Source organism: Danio rerio, chromosome 24 (assembly GCF_052040795.2).
Source record: "Danio rerio strain M-AB ecotype USA chromosome 24, GRCz13ab, whole genome shotgun sequence".
In the NCBI taxonomy this organism is placed as follows: Eukaryota; Metazoa; Chordata; class Actinopteri; order Cypriniformes; family Danionidae; genus Danio; species Danio rerio.
The window spans coordinates 12,042,531-12,060,214 of NC_141044.1; the positions used below are offsets into that span (position 1 = coordinate 12,042,531).

A 17,684-nucleotide genomic window follows, 5' to 3' on the forward strand; every position below is an offset into this window, starting at 1 on the left:
GAGGACGTGCAAGAAGCTTTGTGCACGGACAGAGGAAATCATTGCGCAAGCAAAGAGATTTGCATACTAGTATTACATAAATGCGATCAAGACTTATTATACTGCCCTCATGAAATTTCTCCATTTGTCATTGAAATAACACCATAGGTAGTTGGTAGATTTGTACCTGCCACCACAGCTGGAAAAAATCCTAATGGGGAACACTGCACTCCCACCTAAACATAGCTGAACTCACCCACTTTCCTGTCTTTTTTTTAAACTAGAGGTGTAAAAACACCCTGCTAAGACATTGGGGGTTTCATGGCCCTTTAAACTAAATTTAAGCCTGGTTTATACTCGACATGTCAGCTAGTTCGCTGGAGTGTGCGCGGCGAATGTAACATCATCACCGTGTTTGCGGATGTTCGCTTTCGGCTGGCGGAGCACATGGTTTTTTTGAGACTCGAGCAAATAGTTCAGAGGCGCCGCATTTGATTTGAGCTGAATATGAATCACTTTGAAGAGATTTTGTCTGAAACAGGTACAACTGTACAGACATCTTTATAATCTGTCAATGTGTGATCATAGGGAGAACCAGATGGACAATAATTGTTAGTTAGAAATGTAACAGCCGAGTTTTTATTTAAAAGGTTGAGAAAATCGAAGGGATAAGTTTGGTAAAGCCAAAAGAGGACATGGCAAAAGTAGAGACTCAAGTACACATTTAGAGAAATATGTTTTTCCACCAGTCATAGATTTTACATTGATGTATATGTTACAATTTTGAATTTAAAACAGCTTTATAGTAGCAAATCTATAATTAACGAACAAATAATTTCTCTAATAATTGGAAAGAAATATTTGATCCTATAGGTTTACAATGTACTGATGCCCTGTTTTTCTAGGCTTTATTGGTGATAATGGTCAGGAATGTTGGACCATTATTGCCTTTTTAGCAGAAGACAGACAGTAATGTGTGAATTGTTGAACGGGCTAAATAATAAAAAAAAAACATCTGTATTTTTCAGTAAGTGTACTTTTTTTTGTTGCTTTTATTCCTGCCATAAGAAAAAATATATTTGTAGAGCAACCCATGTTATCTTGTCATTAAAACTTTAATAAACTTTAATAGGTAAAACTGTCCGAGATATGAACAAAAGCAAGTGATGCATCAATTTTTTTTTTTTAAATCCCGAATGGTTATACGAATACTTATGATCATTAAAATAATTGATATAAATAATTAACTAAGTCTTACTAAGTCTAACTAAAGCCCCTTTCACACATACAGACCTTTCCGGAAAATTACCGGCAATTTTCCGGAAAGGTTGTATGTGTGAACGGGCCCTTTTTGAAAATACCGGTAAATTCGTTCTGGCTATTTTCCGGAAAGAGAAGTTGTAACATTACCGGTAATTTGCCGGAATGCTGCGCTGTGTGAATGCAGAAGGAAGATTCCCGTAATAAGCGCGTCCACGTCTAGAACGTGCTGACGTGAGACGTCTGCTTTAGCCAATCACAACAGTCAGTCGCATTTACGTCCGCGCGGTTTGTGAGAAAAAAGGCCTTTGAATATTTTTCCAGAGGCATTTAGCTGCTAGAAGTTAGTCAGATCACGTTTATATGTTCTTCTTAATGCCAACTGTGTAAATAATCATCGATGAGATGCTTATAAGCCGTTGTTTGTTTACCTTCAAGCTTTGCGTGTGCCTGTGAAACAGCCTGTGAGCGCCTGCACACGCACATATTATGAACATCTCGAGATGAGAAAGTGATCCTGCGAAAGATGTTCACAATATTGATCATCCACAGAGTTTAGTCAAATGTTTACAAATACAAGCGCAGCCGTTTAAAGCTCATTTGTGGTGAATGATGTCAGAATTTACCGGTATTTTGGAATGGATGTGTGAATGCTCTTTTCCGGAAAATTTCCGTAACGTCCTCGCCTGTGTGAACAGCGCTTTTTTGAATATACCGGTAAAGTCGTTCCGGAAATTTTCCAGATATTTACCGGTATCACTGTGTGAAAGGGGCTTAAGTCTAATTAAGTCTTGAACGATATTAATGATAAAATGTAGTTCCGGAAAGTTCCTACTTCTCTGTTAATCCTTACAGTTTTTTTTGACCGCCCCCTCCTATTTTAAAGAATATTACAATGGCAAATGGGGCCAGTATACAAGCCTTGTCCGTTTGCGGCGCCAGGCGAAAGTATAAATCCAGCTTTAGCCACCACATATCATGTGCAGATGCAAGGAGCACATGAGTGCTATAATTTCACATTAAAATTTTTGGATCAGGGCTTTCTGCATCAGGTTGGATAGAGACTAGAAAGAGGCCTGCCATGGCTGATGTTGGCAGCCAGAGAGGTTACTCAGAGTACTGGTTAAAGCACAGACAAGCGTGTCTTTGTGTTCATGAGTTCCTGGCTGTCTTGCATGACAAGTGGAGTAATTCAGAACTATCTGGAAGTTTGTCAGACTACCTATTTTGTTTCCGATGAAGAGCACCCCTAAAACTGACAGTAAGAGGTTGTTTAGCTTTGAAAATTAAGCATAGATGATCAGGTCACTGTGCTTCTTCCAATAGTAAATGTTAATCTTAAGTAAACTTTAACATTCTTAAGCTGTACTACAATCAAAACAGACTAGTCTCAGTCAGGGCCGGAGTGGGACTACTTCTTAGCCCTGGAGTTTCAAACCTTAGACCCGCCCACTTCAGTTCACAACTGACTATGTTACAATAACGTCATTTCCAATTCAGTAGTTTAGTGAAGATTTATTTGAACAGTTAGTGCAATGTAATGTTTAACAGTATAAGAATCTATTTTCTGTAAGATTTAGTGCTCATTATTATCCAAACCATCAAACCAAAAAATATCAAATAAATACAATTATCTATTTAGCTATATGCATAAAATCATCACAATGTCCTTTTCTGCAATATCTGAATATATTCTGTGCTAAATTGTTCACAGGTACTCAGTCATTAAACACAAATAAAGAATAAAACAAGCATTGGACAGACATTTTATCTATTACACAGAAACAAGTATTGCACAGACAACTTATCTGCTTACATTTTAAACCACAGTATTACTTTCTAATAATGGCCTCATCTTTTTTTTCCATTTTTAGCTTCCTAATGAAGTTAAGTCAGATGTATTAGTGTAGTGAATCATCTGATTTCATTAATTGTCTCAGGGCTTTTTTTTATTGAACAGGTGTAATATTCTTTAATATTAATTGTTTGAATTCTTATACTCACTCAATGACAATCCTACCTGCCCAATCTAGTAAGTTGCGCTCATGACTGGTGCTTGGTAACGTTACGAGGCCTGGCTCTTCACTGTAAGCTTCAAACTGGACAAGAGGCTGCTGCTGAAGAGCTACAGTAGAAGAAAAAGTTCACACTGCTCCTAACTAGCTTAACATTAAATCATAAGCCCTTTCATCGTCTTCATGTGTTGTTGTACTCTTGCTGCCGCTGGTTTTAATGAAAAATGTACTCAGCTTTTTTAAATTCTGGCCTTTTCAGTGCCACCTTTGCACTTTTTATCAATTTTTCATCTCTCGCGTATCTCTTAACAAATGATTTTATTGATCAGCAAGGTGCCACTATTGGGGAGTTTAATGATCATCTTTAACCTGCAGGCTGCATTCTACTCATGGAGCTGCGAGAAAATAAATAAAAAGAGTGGAGCTGCAGTAAAGCATTGAATAAAATTAGTGAGGCTATGCTCAAATAAATAAATAGATTAATTAATGGAAAAAGTGCAACTGCTGAGAACGCAGGCAGCTAGGGACCCCAGCCCTTGAGGCCAAAAAAACAGGACCACCCCACCCGAAATACTCCCGGTCCTCTCAATTAGCCAATCCAGGCATGGTCCCAGTGCTAGCTAGTCTTGTGATAATTGTGGACAGCTCCCCTCATTCCCATTCTTCACATTTTGTGACTGCCCCACAAGTGGAGTTAAAGTCACCTGATGATTGCCAGTTGCAGGTGTAATAAAAAATTCTGACATTATTTTAAAATATGCTGTTTGATCAGAATATGGTTGTTGCTCAACAACAAGAATTAATTAATTTGCCTCCATCATTTCTCTGATATGCCAATGCTTTGAGGCATGAAACAGTAGATGTTCTTCACCTATCGGTCAGCAGTTTTATCAAATTCCATTGAACAACCTTGAGATTTTGGAAAAAGGAAGTCCAGTATCTGCTGAATAATAAATTGGCCAAATACTACTCCTCTAGCTAGTTCTGACATTGAATAACGATTAAGACGTCTTATCCACATATTGATGGATACAGATTTCTGTCTTCAAATCCGTCCAGTCAAAGATTAACGTTAATCCTTTTCTTAGTATCCTTTTTCTCATTATTTTATTAATATGATTATTTAAACCAGTATTTAACTTTGCAATTATTCGGACTAATGAATAAAATTAACACACAGCTATGTAAGAATGTTTAGTGTCCTTATTCCTCTCTTTGTCTGTCTACTTTAACTTTATTTTCAGGAGCCACGAAACCAGGTCATAGGTGTTGGAGACTTTTTGAGTGGAACTACTGAGTTTGACGACTGGGAAGCACTGTTTTTATCATTAATTCTATGAGTTAATACTTTCTAAAGTGTCAAAACTGATTTAGCTATTTTTATGGTTATTCTTTTTAAAGTAATTCAGAGTAATAAGAAGGTCTTAAAGTAATAATAAGTTTTTAAAGTAATAATAGTTCTACAGGTCTAAGACCAGCTCTTAATTGCCTACGGGTGACCTGACCCAAGCCTCTTGTTGACGTCCCTATCTGCATTTAGATACAACCTCGCATTGGTATACATACTTAGAATTGTCTTTCTTTGTTTTAAGCAATCTGAACCTAAATAATATTACATTTGTATATAAAAAGAAATGCTTATCCGGTATTAAGACTGCACAAAATAGATGTTCAGCAATGATACAGTATGCATGTTCAGCAATGTACAGTATGCATCACACAAGCAGCAAATTTGTAACTGCCTGTCACTCTGGGTGGTGACCTGTTGCAAACGCAGGTCTGTGTAGGTCTACATCACGGAGAATACAACTAGCCTCTAAAAGAGCTGAGAGAGGATCACGTGAGCTGATGCTCCTATTAGCTCCTATTGGCTGTTGCTCAAGAAAGCTGCTCTTCATTTTGCATAAAGTTGAAGGATTCTCGATTTTGTTGTTGTTCTCTCTGAACACAGTCAGCGATGTCAGGCGTTTGCTCTTGTTGCTAGGAAATGCACTCACGCACACATACACACACATACACACACACACACACAACGCGCGCAGTCCAGCGCAACTGGTGAGCAACTCTTCATCCTCCTCAGCGATTCATCAACACGCACGATAGCATTTATAAAATTTGCTTATACTAAACGTTCTAAAGTATGGCTGTATTTTACAAGATTTTGACAAAGCAAGGTATAGCAGTTGCTTTACAAAAGTTGCGTGTAGGGGGAAACACGTCAAACTTAATGAAACATTTGAGGGTGCATGGAATCAACTTAAAGGCAGAGGAATGGGCTGTTATTGAAGCTTGCGACATACTCTGGCACTTTCACTGAGTACATTTACATGGACACCTAATTTTATGATTAAGATAATAAAATTTTAGTCTAAAGATTAAAATTAAACAACCGAAATTGCATGATACTCTGGAGGAAACGCTGGATAGCCTGGGGGTGCGACATTAATTGTTTTATACTGAAACTTTCCATGTAAAAGCACTTACTTGGTCTTATCCATATTTCTTTGCATGTTAAACACACGTCGACCACAACAGGAAATAAAAAAAAAAACTGCAACTGGGTTATTTTGTGTTATTTTGTTTAACGCGTTAAATATTTCAAATTAATAGCGTGCGTTAATGCTAATTTTGACAACCTTAATTTTGTTGCCTTTTTAAATGAACGTGAATTATGAATAAATATTCATAAATTAATTTAGTGAGTCAGTGATTCAACTACCCATTTGTAAAGACAGTTACTTGTTTCACTTTTAAATGAATTAGCCATACAAAATGAAGCAATTGAATTAATGATTCGGTGATAAAAATCTGTAATTTGGCATCACCTAGTGGCAGTTTATTTAGTTTAATATTTTAAGTATAATTGTTATTGAAAACATTTTACTCAATCAGCATTGTTGTATTTAAATTCTGTATTATAATTAAAGTAATAATCTCACAACAGGTCCAAAGCAATCTGTATAAATTAATATTAAAAATATTAATAATAATTTATAACTTTTTTTTATAATAAAGCCTAATAAAACCTTTAACATTTTCCAATTTATTGTTTTGATTATTGGTTGGTTACTTGGCTTTATATTATATAAACTGTATTTAGATTCTAATCAGCCATATAACAAAATTCCTAATGAACTAATACATACTGTACAGATGCACATAGTCCAATTCTTTGTCTGTGCATGTATATTTATATGTGTGCCTGTTTTTATTCCGGCGGGGCCTAAAACATGAATGAACACCAATTATTTCACTGTGGGGACCTAGAGATCCTCGTGAGTAAACAGGTGTGTAAATCATACAGAATGATTTTTTCATAGAATGTAAAGAAACCAGTAGTTTTCTGTGAGGGGTAGGTTTAAGTTATCAGTTAGGTCTAAGTTAGTGTGATATAAAATGCAGTTTGTACAATATAACATCCATTACGCCGATGGAGAGTGCATCTCCAAAAAATAGCAAATTAGACATGCGATTGCATGGTGGGCTGCTCTAGATGATGTTCAGGGCTTTTTTTTGTCCAAGTCCAGCCCTGTTCCTAGAGCAAAATCAGTCTGTGTTATTGCTGCTGATCTCCTGATAACTTGGCAGCTCATCGCATCCAGATGACGTGAAAAAGTGACCTAAAGTACATATAAATCTTGAGGATGAGTCATGCAACAGTCTGTTTTGTTTTCCGATAGGCCCATTTTCACGTAGGTTTTACACTCGTGGAACTTACATGGAAACACGGAAAAAAAAGTGTCTGAGGCTCACAGTATGCCATTTCCATGAAATGAACTCTTATTATTTGACTATGTCTAGGTATCCCCTGAATGTTTATTCAAGAGTGATATGTTTCAATCTTAAGTATCTTAATTAAAGTGGGATGGTGAGAGACTGACATATCTATATATCAGTTGGTTTAGCCAAGGGGCTCTGGTCATTAATCAAACTATTTTCAATATAATGTTAAATGCATAAATATTTTTAAATAAATAAAATTTTAATTTATAAATAAATATTTCAAATAAATATGTATACATAAAAATGTTTAATAATAATAATAATAATAATAATAATAATAATAATAAACAGATTTAGCTGTTTGACTAAGTACACAATAATTTGGGATAATGTAATTAAACAATTAAACAATAAATAACAGTTCTTGTGTTTGGAAAAAAAATCAAATGTATTTTGCTTTTAAGTTTTACTTCTGTAGTTATTGTAGTGAAAGTAACTCAAAGGCAATATGAAACAGTATTGTTTTTAAATAACAGAATCAAGTAATCCGTAAACTATTGGTTGTTTTCAATCACGTGGTTCTGCTGATGCGCAGAAAGTAAAAAACTGAATGGGAGACATGGAGGAATTTATAGGAGATATAAATAGAAAATAACCACATAAGTTGGGTATGATCCTTATATAATGAAGAGGGTCGAGTTTTCTACTGAACTAAAATATATTGGCCTGTCATTGAGACGGTATAATGTTTAAGCTGTTACGTTACATGAAAAATACTAAATATAGTAACTACTACAGTGTTTGAAAGCATACTATAGATTATTACTTGAATTAAACTGTCGTAGTAATTATATAGTAGTATATAATAGTAAAAAAACTAGTAAAAGTATCCAATAATCTATGCTATAATTATACATCATCACAATGCACCACAGTTTACACTAAAGTTACAGTATTTATTGCAGTTGTGGTGGTGTTTGCATCAAATTTTTATACAACACAAACATATTTATACACATAGCTAGGCATGTATATAATCTCTATTGGTGCTGTCAAAAGAGCTGTTATAATGGTCTAAAACAATTGTACATATAGATGTATTGAACATGAATGTTTATTACACGCCGCCTTTGTTTCTATTTTTCAGCCAGTTTCTTGAACTTTGCCCCGTTAATGAGGAAAAACTTTTGGAAGTCTATAAAAGCTGTTCTGCATATCTATTAGCGATTCCTCTGTAGAAGAATCCCTTCCTGTCATCAACGATGTCATGTGAAAACAACATATTACATGTTTGGAAGTAACTTGCATATTACTGGAAATAAAGAGAGAAGTTTGTTTACAGTATGTAAAACAAAAGAATGATCATGTCTAATTATTTTTTTTAAAAGTATTTAGGTATAAAGTTTGAAATATTCTGAAATAAATAAATACGTAGAATAAAGTTTTTGTTGCATTTATTGTATAATTATATTATTGCTATTATTATAGCATATTAGCACAAACTAAAATGGATCAGGGATGAGCAATATCTGTTAAATGCATATTAAAAGAGAGAAAACAGTTATTTATCTTGATGTTACTGCATTTCATTCATTTATTTTCCTTCAGCTTAGTCCCTGGTTTATCAAGGTCATTGCTAGATCGGATATGGTTGCGGTCGAAAGTTAATGAGAACTTATTTATATTATTTATTAAATTCATCATTTATTGTATTTTATTAAATACCCCCACTCGAACCCAAAACCCAACCGTCACAGTACTGTAAAAATATTAATTATTGTTATACGGTGTCATAAAAAATGCTACTATAATTGATTTACATATTGCACTTCCGGTCGGCTGCGTATCCGATCTAGACTTTACTGTTTATCGGGGGTCACCATAGTGGAATGAACCGCCAATTACTCTAGCATATGTTTTACGCAGATGTCCTTCCAGCTGCAACTCAGTGATGGGAAAATTACTGCGTTTGTGATCACAGCCTGTCTGCAGTACAGTGGAGTGCCAAAACTGAACTGACTGTGCTGTTTAAAGTCAGCTCAGTGAAAAAATGCAGTCAAAGCAGATCTCAACAATGACCACAGATCACATACCAAATCTGCCAATACCAGTAATAAATAAATTCTGAAAAACTGCTCTAATCAAAGCTTTGTTGGAATTTAAGTCTACCTAACCTAGATACAGGACTTGAATAATTAAAAAAAAAAAAGTGGCTAAAGTTACCTAAGCTGAGTTAGCTAAGACGAATTTGCATGCTCATTTTAACCTGATAAAGTGCTGCTGATAAAAATGACAAGAGATACAATACCTTTTATTATTTGAGTCCATTGCCTTGCTCCTGCACATAACTATGGCAATCTCACACTTAGGGTTACCAGCACCTGGGGTGGGGTGGAAATAGAGAGAAAATGTTAACCCCATGTATTAAAGATAAAACAGCATTTACCAAAAAAAATGTATGTGTGTGTGTGTGTGTGTGTGTGTGTGTGTGTGTGTGTGTGTGTGTGTGTGTGTGTGTGTGTGTGTGTGTGTGTATATGTGTGTGTGTGTGTGTGTTTGTTTTTCATTTCAAACTGTTTGCCAGGCAAATGGAATTTTCCACAGAACTGAGCTAGACTGTCTGATAGCTAAAATTGCATGGAATTTTAGAAGATAACACAGGGAACTGAATTGCTAGAAAAGGAATTAAAATTCTGTAAAGTTGACAGCTTGAATGAATCACTGTTTATGGAATGATTTTCCTGCAACAAATAAATTAAACGTTTATGTTAATTTACTTTTTTTAAATATTTGAAGTGGTGCTGCCACAAACTCATGGGTATTGTTAAGGCGTTATGCAGATGTCAAAAGTAGGGGTCTAACAGATTACAACCCACAGTTCGGAGGTACGTATTTATGCAGTTTTTGTTTTTGCGAATCCGCAATAGGCCGCTGTGTGGGCTTTTTTGCATCTCAAATGTCTCTCGCGAGTGCCGTTTGTGCCCACACTGTTCTCGCATAAACCCACCAGAAGCCGCTGTCGTCTGTCGGACTGGCTGAATGATTGACTGGGCGACTGGCCATTTGGCTGACCCATCCCCTTCCCTGAACCCAACTAAATTTACAGATTGACCCGCCCACCCGCTTACTTCCCTAAACCCAACCAACAATTTACAAAAGCAGTCCAGAAAAAGAAAAGCCCATGTCTGATTTTTACCATGTTTTTGGATTTTACCACATTCTCACCCTGGTAAGAACTTATTCACTTCAATTTTTGGATTCTACATAATCCGCTACATAATTCGCAATTTACAGAAATGTACGCAAAACTACATTTTCAGAATGAGCCTGGGTCGTCACTAAAGGTGTTTCCTGTCACTGTTTGTTTAGCCTATATTATTATTGTATATATATACTATATTATTGAAATCAGTCTAAAGCTTCACAATTAAACATTAAAAAATCTTGATCTCATTTCAAACCCGCACAACATGAATGATAAATGAAAAGGATTTGCATATGTTTATAAATGCTTTGAAGCACTGCATTCAAATCTGCATTTGTTTAAAGTTCAGATATACACACTGATGTTTATGGTACGATTAAAGCCCAATCCAGATTTTACCCCTTAGCACTTCCCCTTACCTTGTTTTGCGTGTTCACGTAAAGGGGTGTTCACAGTTACGACAGCAGTCTCCATCGTCAATCTCAAATGAAGTAAGAAATCGCAATGACATATGATGACGTGTGCAGTTGCTGTAGTGGTGTAACATTTCTTAGGGGTACATTTTGTAGCCCTTCCTCTTCACACTCTGTTTCAAGGATCAAGAGGAAGGGTAGAGGTACAAAAATAGAATTGGGATTGGGCCTAAATTCACTGTTTATTGGAACTTCATGGTAATTGTTCGAGCAATTACATTGTGTACCAAAGGGTGGTGACAAAAAAAAAAAAACATCAAAATTATGTCACTAAACAGGTTTTCAAAAATGATATGAAGTTTTAGGTGTGAATTGTTGAATCATTAATTGAAAATAAATATGATATGTTGTACAAGGTGTTATTTTTCTATATTTAGCATTATCAGTAACAGTAGCAAAGATAACTTTTCGTATAGAATATTTTCCTTATTTTCAGCTGGTTATTTCTTGATTTTTACTTTTAATACAATTACAGGTTCTAAGTTCTGTTTGTTAAACCACTGTTTTTTGCAGTAATATTTTTGTATAAATGGAAAGCAAATAACGTTCGTCTCCTCCCTTTTTTGCTGATCCAAAAAATGATCTGATCCGTGTCTTAAAAACCATAGTGTGATCCGAACTGTAAGATTTGTGATCAGTTACACCACTATGTCACTATGTACAAGTATTCAGTTATTTAGCCAGTTAGTTATTTTTGTCAATGTGGTCTCCTCATGAGGGAGCTCTCGAGTGCATGTGTAAAGTGAATGGATTGTAGTCGCTAGCATGTGCATACACTTACACACAAACACATGAAATGCTTAAAGCCATTAAAACTAAAATTATTCACAGACCGCCGTAACATACATAATGACTCAAAGCTGCAATAATTCACGGCAAAGTGAAGCACATACAAGTCTGGGGCCAATCTGTGATCTGTGGGACAGATGGGTGTGTCCCACAATCAATCTTTTTGTTTATTGTCCAGAATTATAACCAAGCGCATAAGGATACCAGATTAGTATGAAACTGCCCAGATAAATCAAGTAACAGCTCAGTGAAGTGTGTATATGTAGGTGTTGTCCCTGATAGGAGGCTGCAGGCAAAATAGTGCAACATTGTGCATTATTTGTTGTATACACATTGAGTTCAAATACAAAAAAATCTCTCTCTCTCTCTCTCTCTCTCTCTCTCTCTCTATATATATATATATATATATATATATATATATATATATATATATTGTGCTTTGAAAAACATAAACAAGCGACATTCTGCAAAACCATACACAGACAGGGGTCAACCAAAGCTGTGCACATATGTTATATGAATCATGAAAAGAATGAGGAGAATGCACCTAAGCACATACACATTTAACTGCTATTTAAATGTGCTTTAAAATGGTTCTAATCATACACATATGCACATACACAGGTAAATATTTTTACACAGTTTAACACACAAATATTAGGGAAGATTTTTTAAACATTTTTAGACAATTGTTTTAATAACTAATATCTAATAACTAATATATTTTCTTTTGTCTGCCATGATGACAGTATATGATTGATTACTTGTTATTTCCTGTGATCCTCCGGTGAATTTCTTTATTTTCTTTGTCTTTTTAAAAATATTTATATTAAATAAATAAATAAATAATAAAAAAGAAAAGAGCAAAAAAAAATCATAATATTTTTTTCTTTAGGAGAAAATCTTATTTGTTTTATCGGGGTTTCTGCAAAGCAAATATAAGACTTTTTTAAGTGCTAAACACTAAGATTATTTTTCTAATGGCCCAGTTACATTAGTAAATAGCTTTTGCATTAGTGGAAGATTATGTACAGCAGTGGTCTCAAACTACATTTCTGGAGGGCTGCAGCTCTGCACAGTTTTGCTTCAATCACCGACTCACATCTGCTTAATAGTCTCTAGTAGTCTTGATCACCTTGATTAGTTGGATCAGCTGTGTTTAATTAGGGTTGGCGCAAAACTGTGTAGAGCTGCGGCCCAGCAGGAATTCAGATTAAGACCTATGATGTATAGGGATGTGTTGCTTTAGTTTTCTTTCTTTGATTAGGGAATTTAATTGGGCAAATATGCTGTAAAATGTCTAAGAGCTGTTGTGAATTGTATCTCTTTGCAATAAAGAAGTTATATTAAAAATAATATAATAATTTGAGATGGATTACAGGTGATTGGGTGTCAGACAGATTGGGTAGCTTTATATGGACATAGGACCCTGTTTATTTTGGCCAGAATAAAAGACTAAGTATAATATTAGTCATCTTAGGATGCTTTAACACCTAGGGCCCTATCTTACACCCGGCGCAATGTGGCGCAATGCGCAACTCAATTGTTATTTGCTACTTTCAGCTCGCCGCAAGGGTCATTTTAAGGCATTGTGCCACGCTGTTTAAATAGCAAATGCATTTGCGCTTATTATATATATATATATATATTTATATATATATATATATATATATATATATATATATATATATATATATATATATATATATATATATATATATATATAATAAGGATATATATATATAGGATATAAATATAAATGATTAAAATATTAACATATTAATTTCTAGACTACATGAATTTAAAAACCCCTGCCTTCATACTTTCTTCATTTCGAGAGGCTTTTTCAGTTAATTCAATTTGCTTTTGTATAATGTTATTATTATTAGCAGTATTATTTATTATATCCATATTTATATTTGTTTTATTAAAAACAAGCTTAGATTTGTCCACCTGTCAGGTTTTAGACCATATTGGTCATGGCAGGTGTATTTGGAAATAACTCAGTATTTTGACCTCACTTCTTTATTATTGTTCATTTATTCGTTTGCTGGAAATTAGAACTGAATTTAAAAATAATTTTGAAACAAATCTTTAAGCTTAACAAAGGAAATTTATTATTTATAGGCTAATTGTTGTCAGTGCGTTAAGGTTTCCCTATCCCCGAGAGCAAAAGCGAAACTTACTTTACGTCCTGTAAATAGCAAATGCACTTATGGCACGACGCAGCTTGCTCTTAAAGGTAATGGGAGATGAGACTCTGATTGGTTTATTCTCAAAACACACCTATAACTCATTAAGAAAATAAACTCAACCCTTTTAGACCATGTGCCACAGCGAAAAGCAGATTTTCCTGTCCTTATGATAGAAAGTATGGATTATGACACGCCCTGAATGCGTTTGCGCCCTGCGCTTCGGATTTTGCACATGGACCGTCAAAATAAAGCCCCTAGGCTTTTTTTCAGAACCTAGCGCATTTCCCTAGTTAGCGCGATTGGTTTGGCAAATATGTGCAACCCGCAATCATGCTTGGATCTGCATAAAAACAATTGGTCCAAAATCGCCTAAATGAGGTGGTCTTGGCTCGATTTAAAATGAGCTCTGGAACGGATGGATTATAGTGAAAAATGTGTAGTATGAATTTGCAATAAGCATATATGGCTATATGAAGAGAGAATTATGAGTAAGGCGGGATGTCATTCCTACGGGTAAATGTGCGTTTTATGTCAAATACGAAAGTGAATTTATTAATGATTAATGAGAGCTGTTTATTCATTAGGAAAATTGACTAAACAGCAGTCTTGGTTTATCTGTTATTTCGTTATACAGTACAATGCAAAGTCTATAATGCATTATAGCCAATGGCTATGTATGACAAAGTTTTACCTCTGATTTATTTTTAGTTATGTAGTGGGTGTCACATCTGTGGGTGTCACCATTTAAAATTAAAGTGCACCTTTTCGCTTATAATGTCTTATTGCTCATCGTCATAAATTAAAAAAAGGATGCAAAATAAACCATGAAACTATGACCAATGTGCAGAGAGTTTCCTCGCACATGATTTGCTTTTGCTATTTTGGTCTGTTTAGAAACTTTGCCTTGTGAAGGCAAACCCCACCAAGAACAAAGTGCAACATTGCAACAATTTTAATTCCTGTTTAGGCACAAAAGAATCAATCCACAGGTGTGAAAGCACCCTAAATTACAATTTAAACAGAATACTGGTATCTTGAAAATGATCTAGTAAAATATTATGCACTTTTAGTAAATCATGTTATTAGAAATCACTTATTAAAACCATGTTGAGAAATGCGCTGGAAAAAAACGGGGACAGATATACGTAAATATAAACAAAAAATATATTTTTATTCAAATTTGAGAGACTTCTGCCTCTCCACTGACAGCTCCAGAAAGGTAATGAAAAAATGTATGAAGTGATGGGAATGCTTTCATCTGTGCCAAAAGAAGTAAAAAAAAAAAAAAAACCTTCCAATAGTTTTTCTTCAAGATGTCTCTAACTGGGAGTTCTTTAGATTTCCTGTGGCTCCACAGATTTTAGTGGAGTCTGGTTTTGCTTTCCTGGCAACGAAAACATCTTCAACAGGTTGTCCTCATTATTGCTTTTAGGCATTTAACTGTAATGACAATCCCTGTGTCTTTTCAGTTGCAAGTATCTATATTAACAAAATATTCATTTTAAACCTGGTTTTAATCAAATATTTAGATTCTGGAAATGTATATATTTCCATAATGCATAATTTACAAATAAACAAACAAATAAATAATTGTTGCTTGCTTATAAAGTAAAAGAAATGCACAACTAGTTTAACACCAGAATGATGTAAACATGCAGAATTAGGCAATCTCCCATCTGCACACACTGTGATACGTACTTCTGTGCCAATTGACAAGACAAAGAATCCACAATTCCTTACAGAACTGACATGCACACATGATTCTCACAAACACACACACACACACACCCATACAATTTCTGGAAAGAATATTGTTTTTCCTAAGGAAGAGTTACTCACTAGTCTGTACAGTTTGTGTTTTTGTGCGTGGGTGTGTATGTTTGTGCTACCAACTGCCCTTACTTTAGTAATTACAGTATTGTAATGAAAACACAGCTTGTGTTTCTAAGGGTGTGATATAAAGGGCTTGTTCTTTCATGTCTGCAAGTTGTCCCTGTGCATGCAGCCAAACGTGCGACAGTAAGTTCCATGGTGCATTCCATAAAGACCAGTCTTTATCAAACAAACAAACTTGCGGTGCCGTTGGAATGCTGTGCTCTATCAAATAACAGGATTTGTACATAGTATCTACTAGAAAGAATTTCACCAATCAGACAAGAACCTGTTTATTTCTCCTTCACGGTAAAATGAAAAAAAAAAGTTATTTAAAAAAATCCCAGACAAACAAATTAAATGGTTGCACTAAAGAGCAGTTACAAGACCAATGTTAATGACTCATGATGCTTGATTGCATCAACTAGGTTTAGAAAATGGTTCAGCTTAAGCTCCAGAACTTGGCTTTTATTCTTTTTCTTAGAAGTGAGGGCTAATTACAACCTACATAAATATAAAACAGCTGTAGTTTACTTGATCCATTTATGATTTGTCTGCATAAATCCTTTTTATTGCATCAACATCCTTTTTTCTAAATCACATTGAAGTGTGAAATCCGAGTAAATGGAACTCGCTGTTAATGATTATTTTTAGTAATGTTTTCCATTTTACAAGAGCTTATTCCATGTTCTTATCCTTGTGCTTAATTTTTTGTAATGACATTCCCATAATAAAAATTCAAGTCATCCGGTTTACTTAAAAAAAAAATACAATTATTACATTCCATTTATTATTTTTGTTTCTAAACCTAATAGTTTTAATAACTCATTTTTTAATAATTTATTAATTTTATCTTTGCCATGATGACAGTAAATAATATTTTTAATAAATATTTTTTCAAGATACTTCTATACAGCTTAAAGTAACATTTGAAGGATGAACTAGGTTAATTAGGTTAACTAAGCAGGTTAGGGTAATTAGGCACATTATAGTATAATGATGGTTTGTTCTATAGACTATTAAAATAAAAAAACTTTAAAGGGGCTAATAATTTTTACCTTAAAATGTTTATTGTTATTATTATTATTATTATTATTATTATTATTATTATTAGTATTATCATCATTACTATTATTATTATTAAAACTGCTTTTCTTCTCGCCAAAATAAAACAAATAAGACTTTCTCCAGAAGAAAAAAATATTATCAGACATACTGTGAAAAGTTCCTTGCTCTGTTAAACATCATTTAAGAAATATTCAAAAAAAAATAAAAAATCAAAGGTAATAATTCTGACTTAGACTGTATATATTAAATATTATTTAAGTCACCAAATATATTTAGAAATTAATAGATAATACAATTAAAATACAACAAAAATTCAAAATATTACAAATTACAACCAACAAAATTTCAACAATTCTTTTTTTCTTTTGCTTCTCTTGATTTTTCCTCCTTTTTAAATTTGCATTTAATATTTTTCTATAACATACACATTTGTGTGTACTCATTTTTGGATCGTTATTGTAAGCTATTTTGTTAGATAAGCTCCAGATTTGGCTTTAGTACTGACTAATCTAATGTATATGCACAAATATAATGTATAGCTTCTTATAAAAATGTGAATTAAAAAAATATGTGAGGGATGTACTTGTATATATTTCTAATTAATCAAAGGTTTTTGATTAAAAAGTTTTTTAAAAAAATATATACTTTTAATAAACAAGGACCATATGTAGGCTAAAAACAGGATTCTTACACCAAATCAAATTCAAGCTCTTTTCAAGCACTTTGCAGGTGCATTTTCAAACTTTCCCAGCAAATTACATATTTTACATAACTATCTTTACTTAAGTCACACTATATCATGTATATTATTCTAACATATTCTAATATATAATATATTAATCTAAGAATGATTGTGCCATGCACGAAATTGTATTGCTGTTATTAACTCTCTTTGTAATCTTAAATTTTTCATCTTAAATTTATATATGTTTTAATTTCATACATTGTACACTTAAATGTTGTATTCTCTTTTAAAAGTTATTAACACAATTAGTACGAAAGTTGTACAAGTAGTACGAAAAATACAATTACCTTTTTACATTTTCAATCAGTTTCAAGCACTTTGTCCAAAATCACTTTCCAAAACTTAAAATCAAGCATTTTC

The 17,684-nt window shown here is 33.8% G+C and overlaps 1 protein-coding gene across 1 annotated transcript in view; it reads right to left on the minus strand.

Moving 5' to 3' along the window:
* acad11 (acyl-CoA dehydrogenase family, member 11) overlaps window positions 1-17,684 on the minus strand; it is a 108,288-nt gene that overhangs the window by 16,292 nt on the left and 74,312 nt on the right. The window contains 1 exon segment of the mRNA NM_200178.1: window positions 9,286-9,358. Within this exon segment, the coding sequence (NP_956472.1) occupies window positions 9,286-9,358 (73 nt within the window).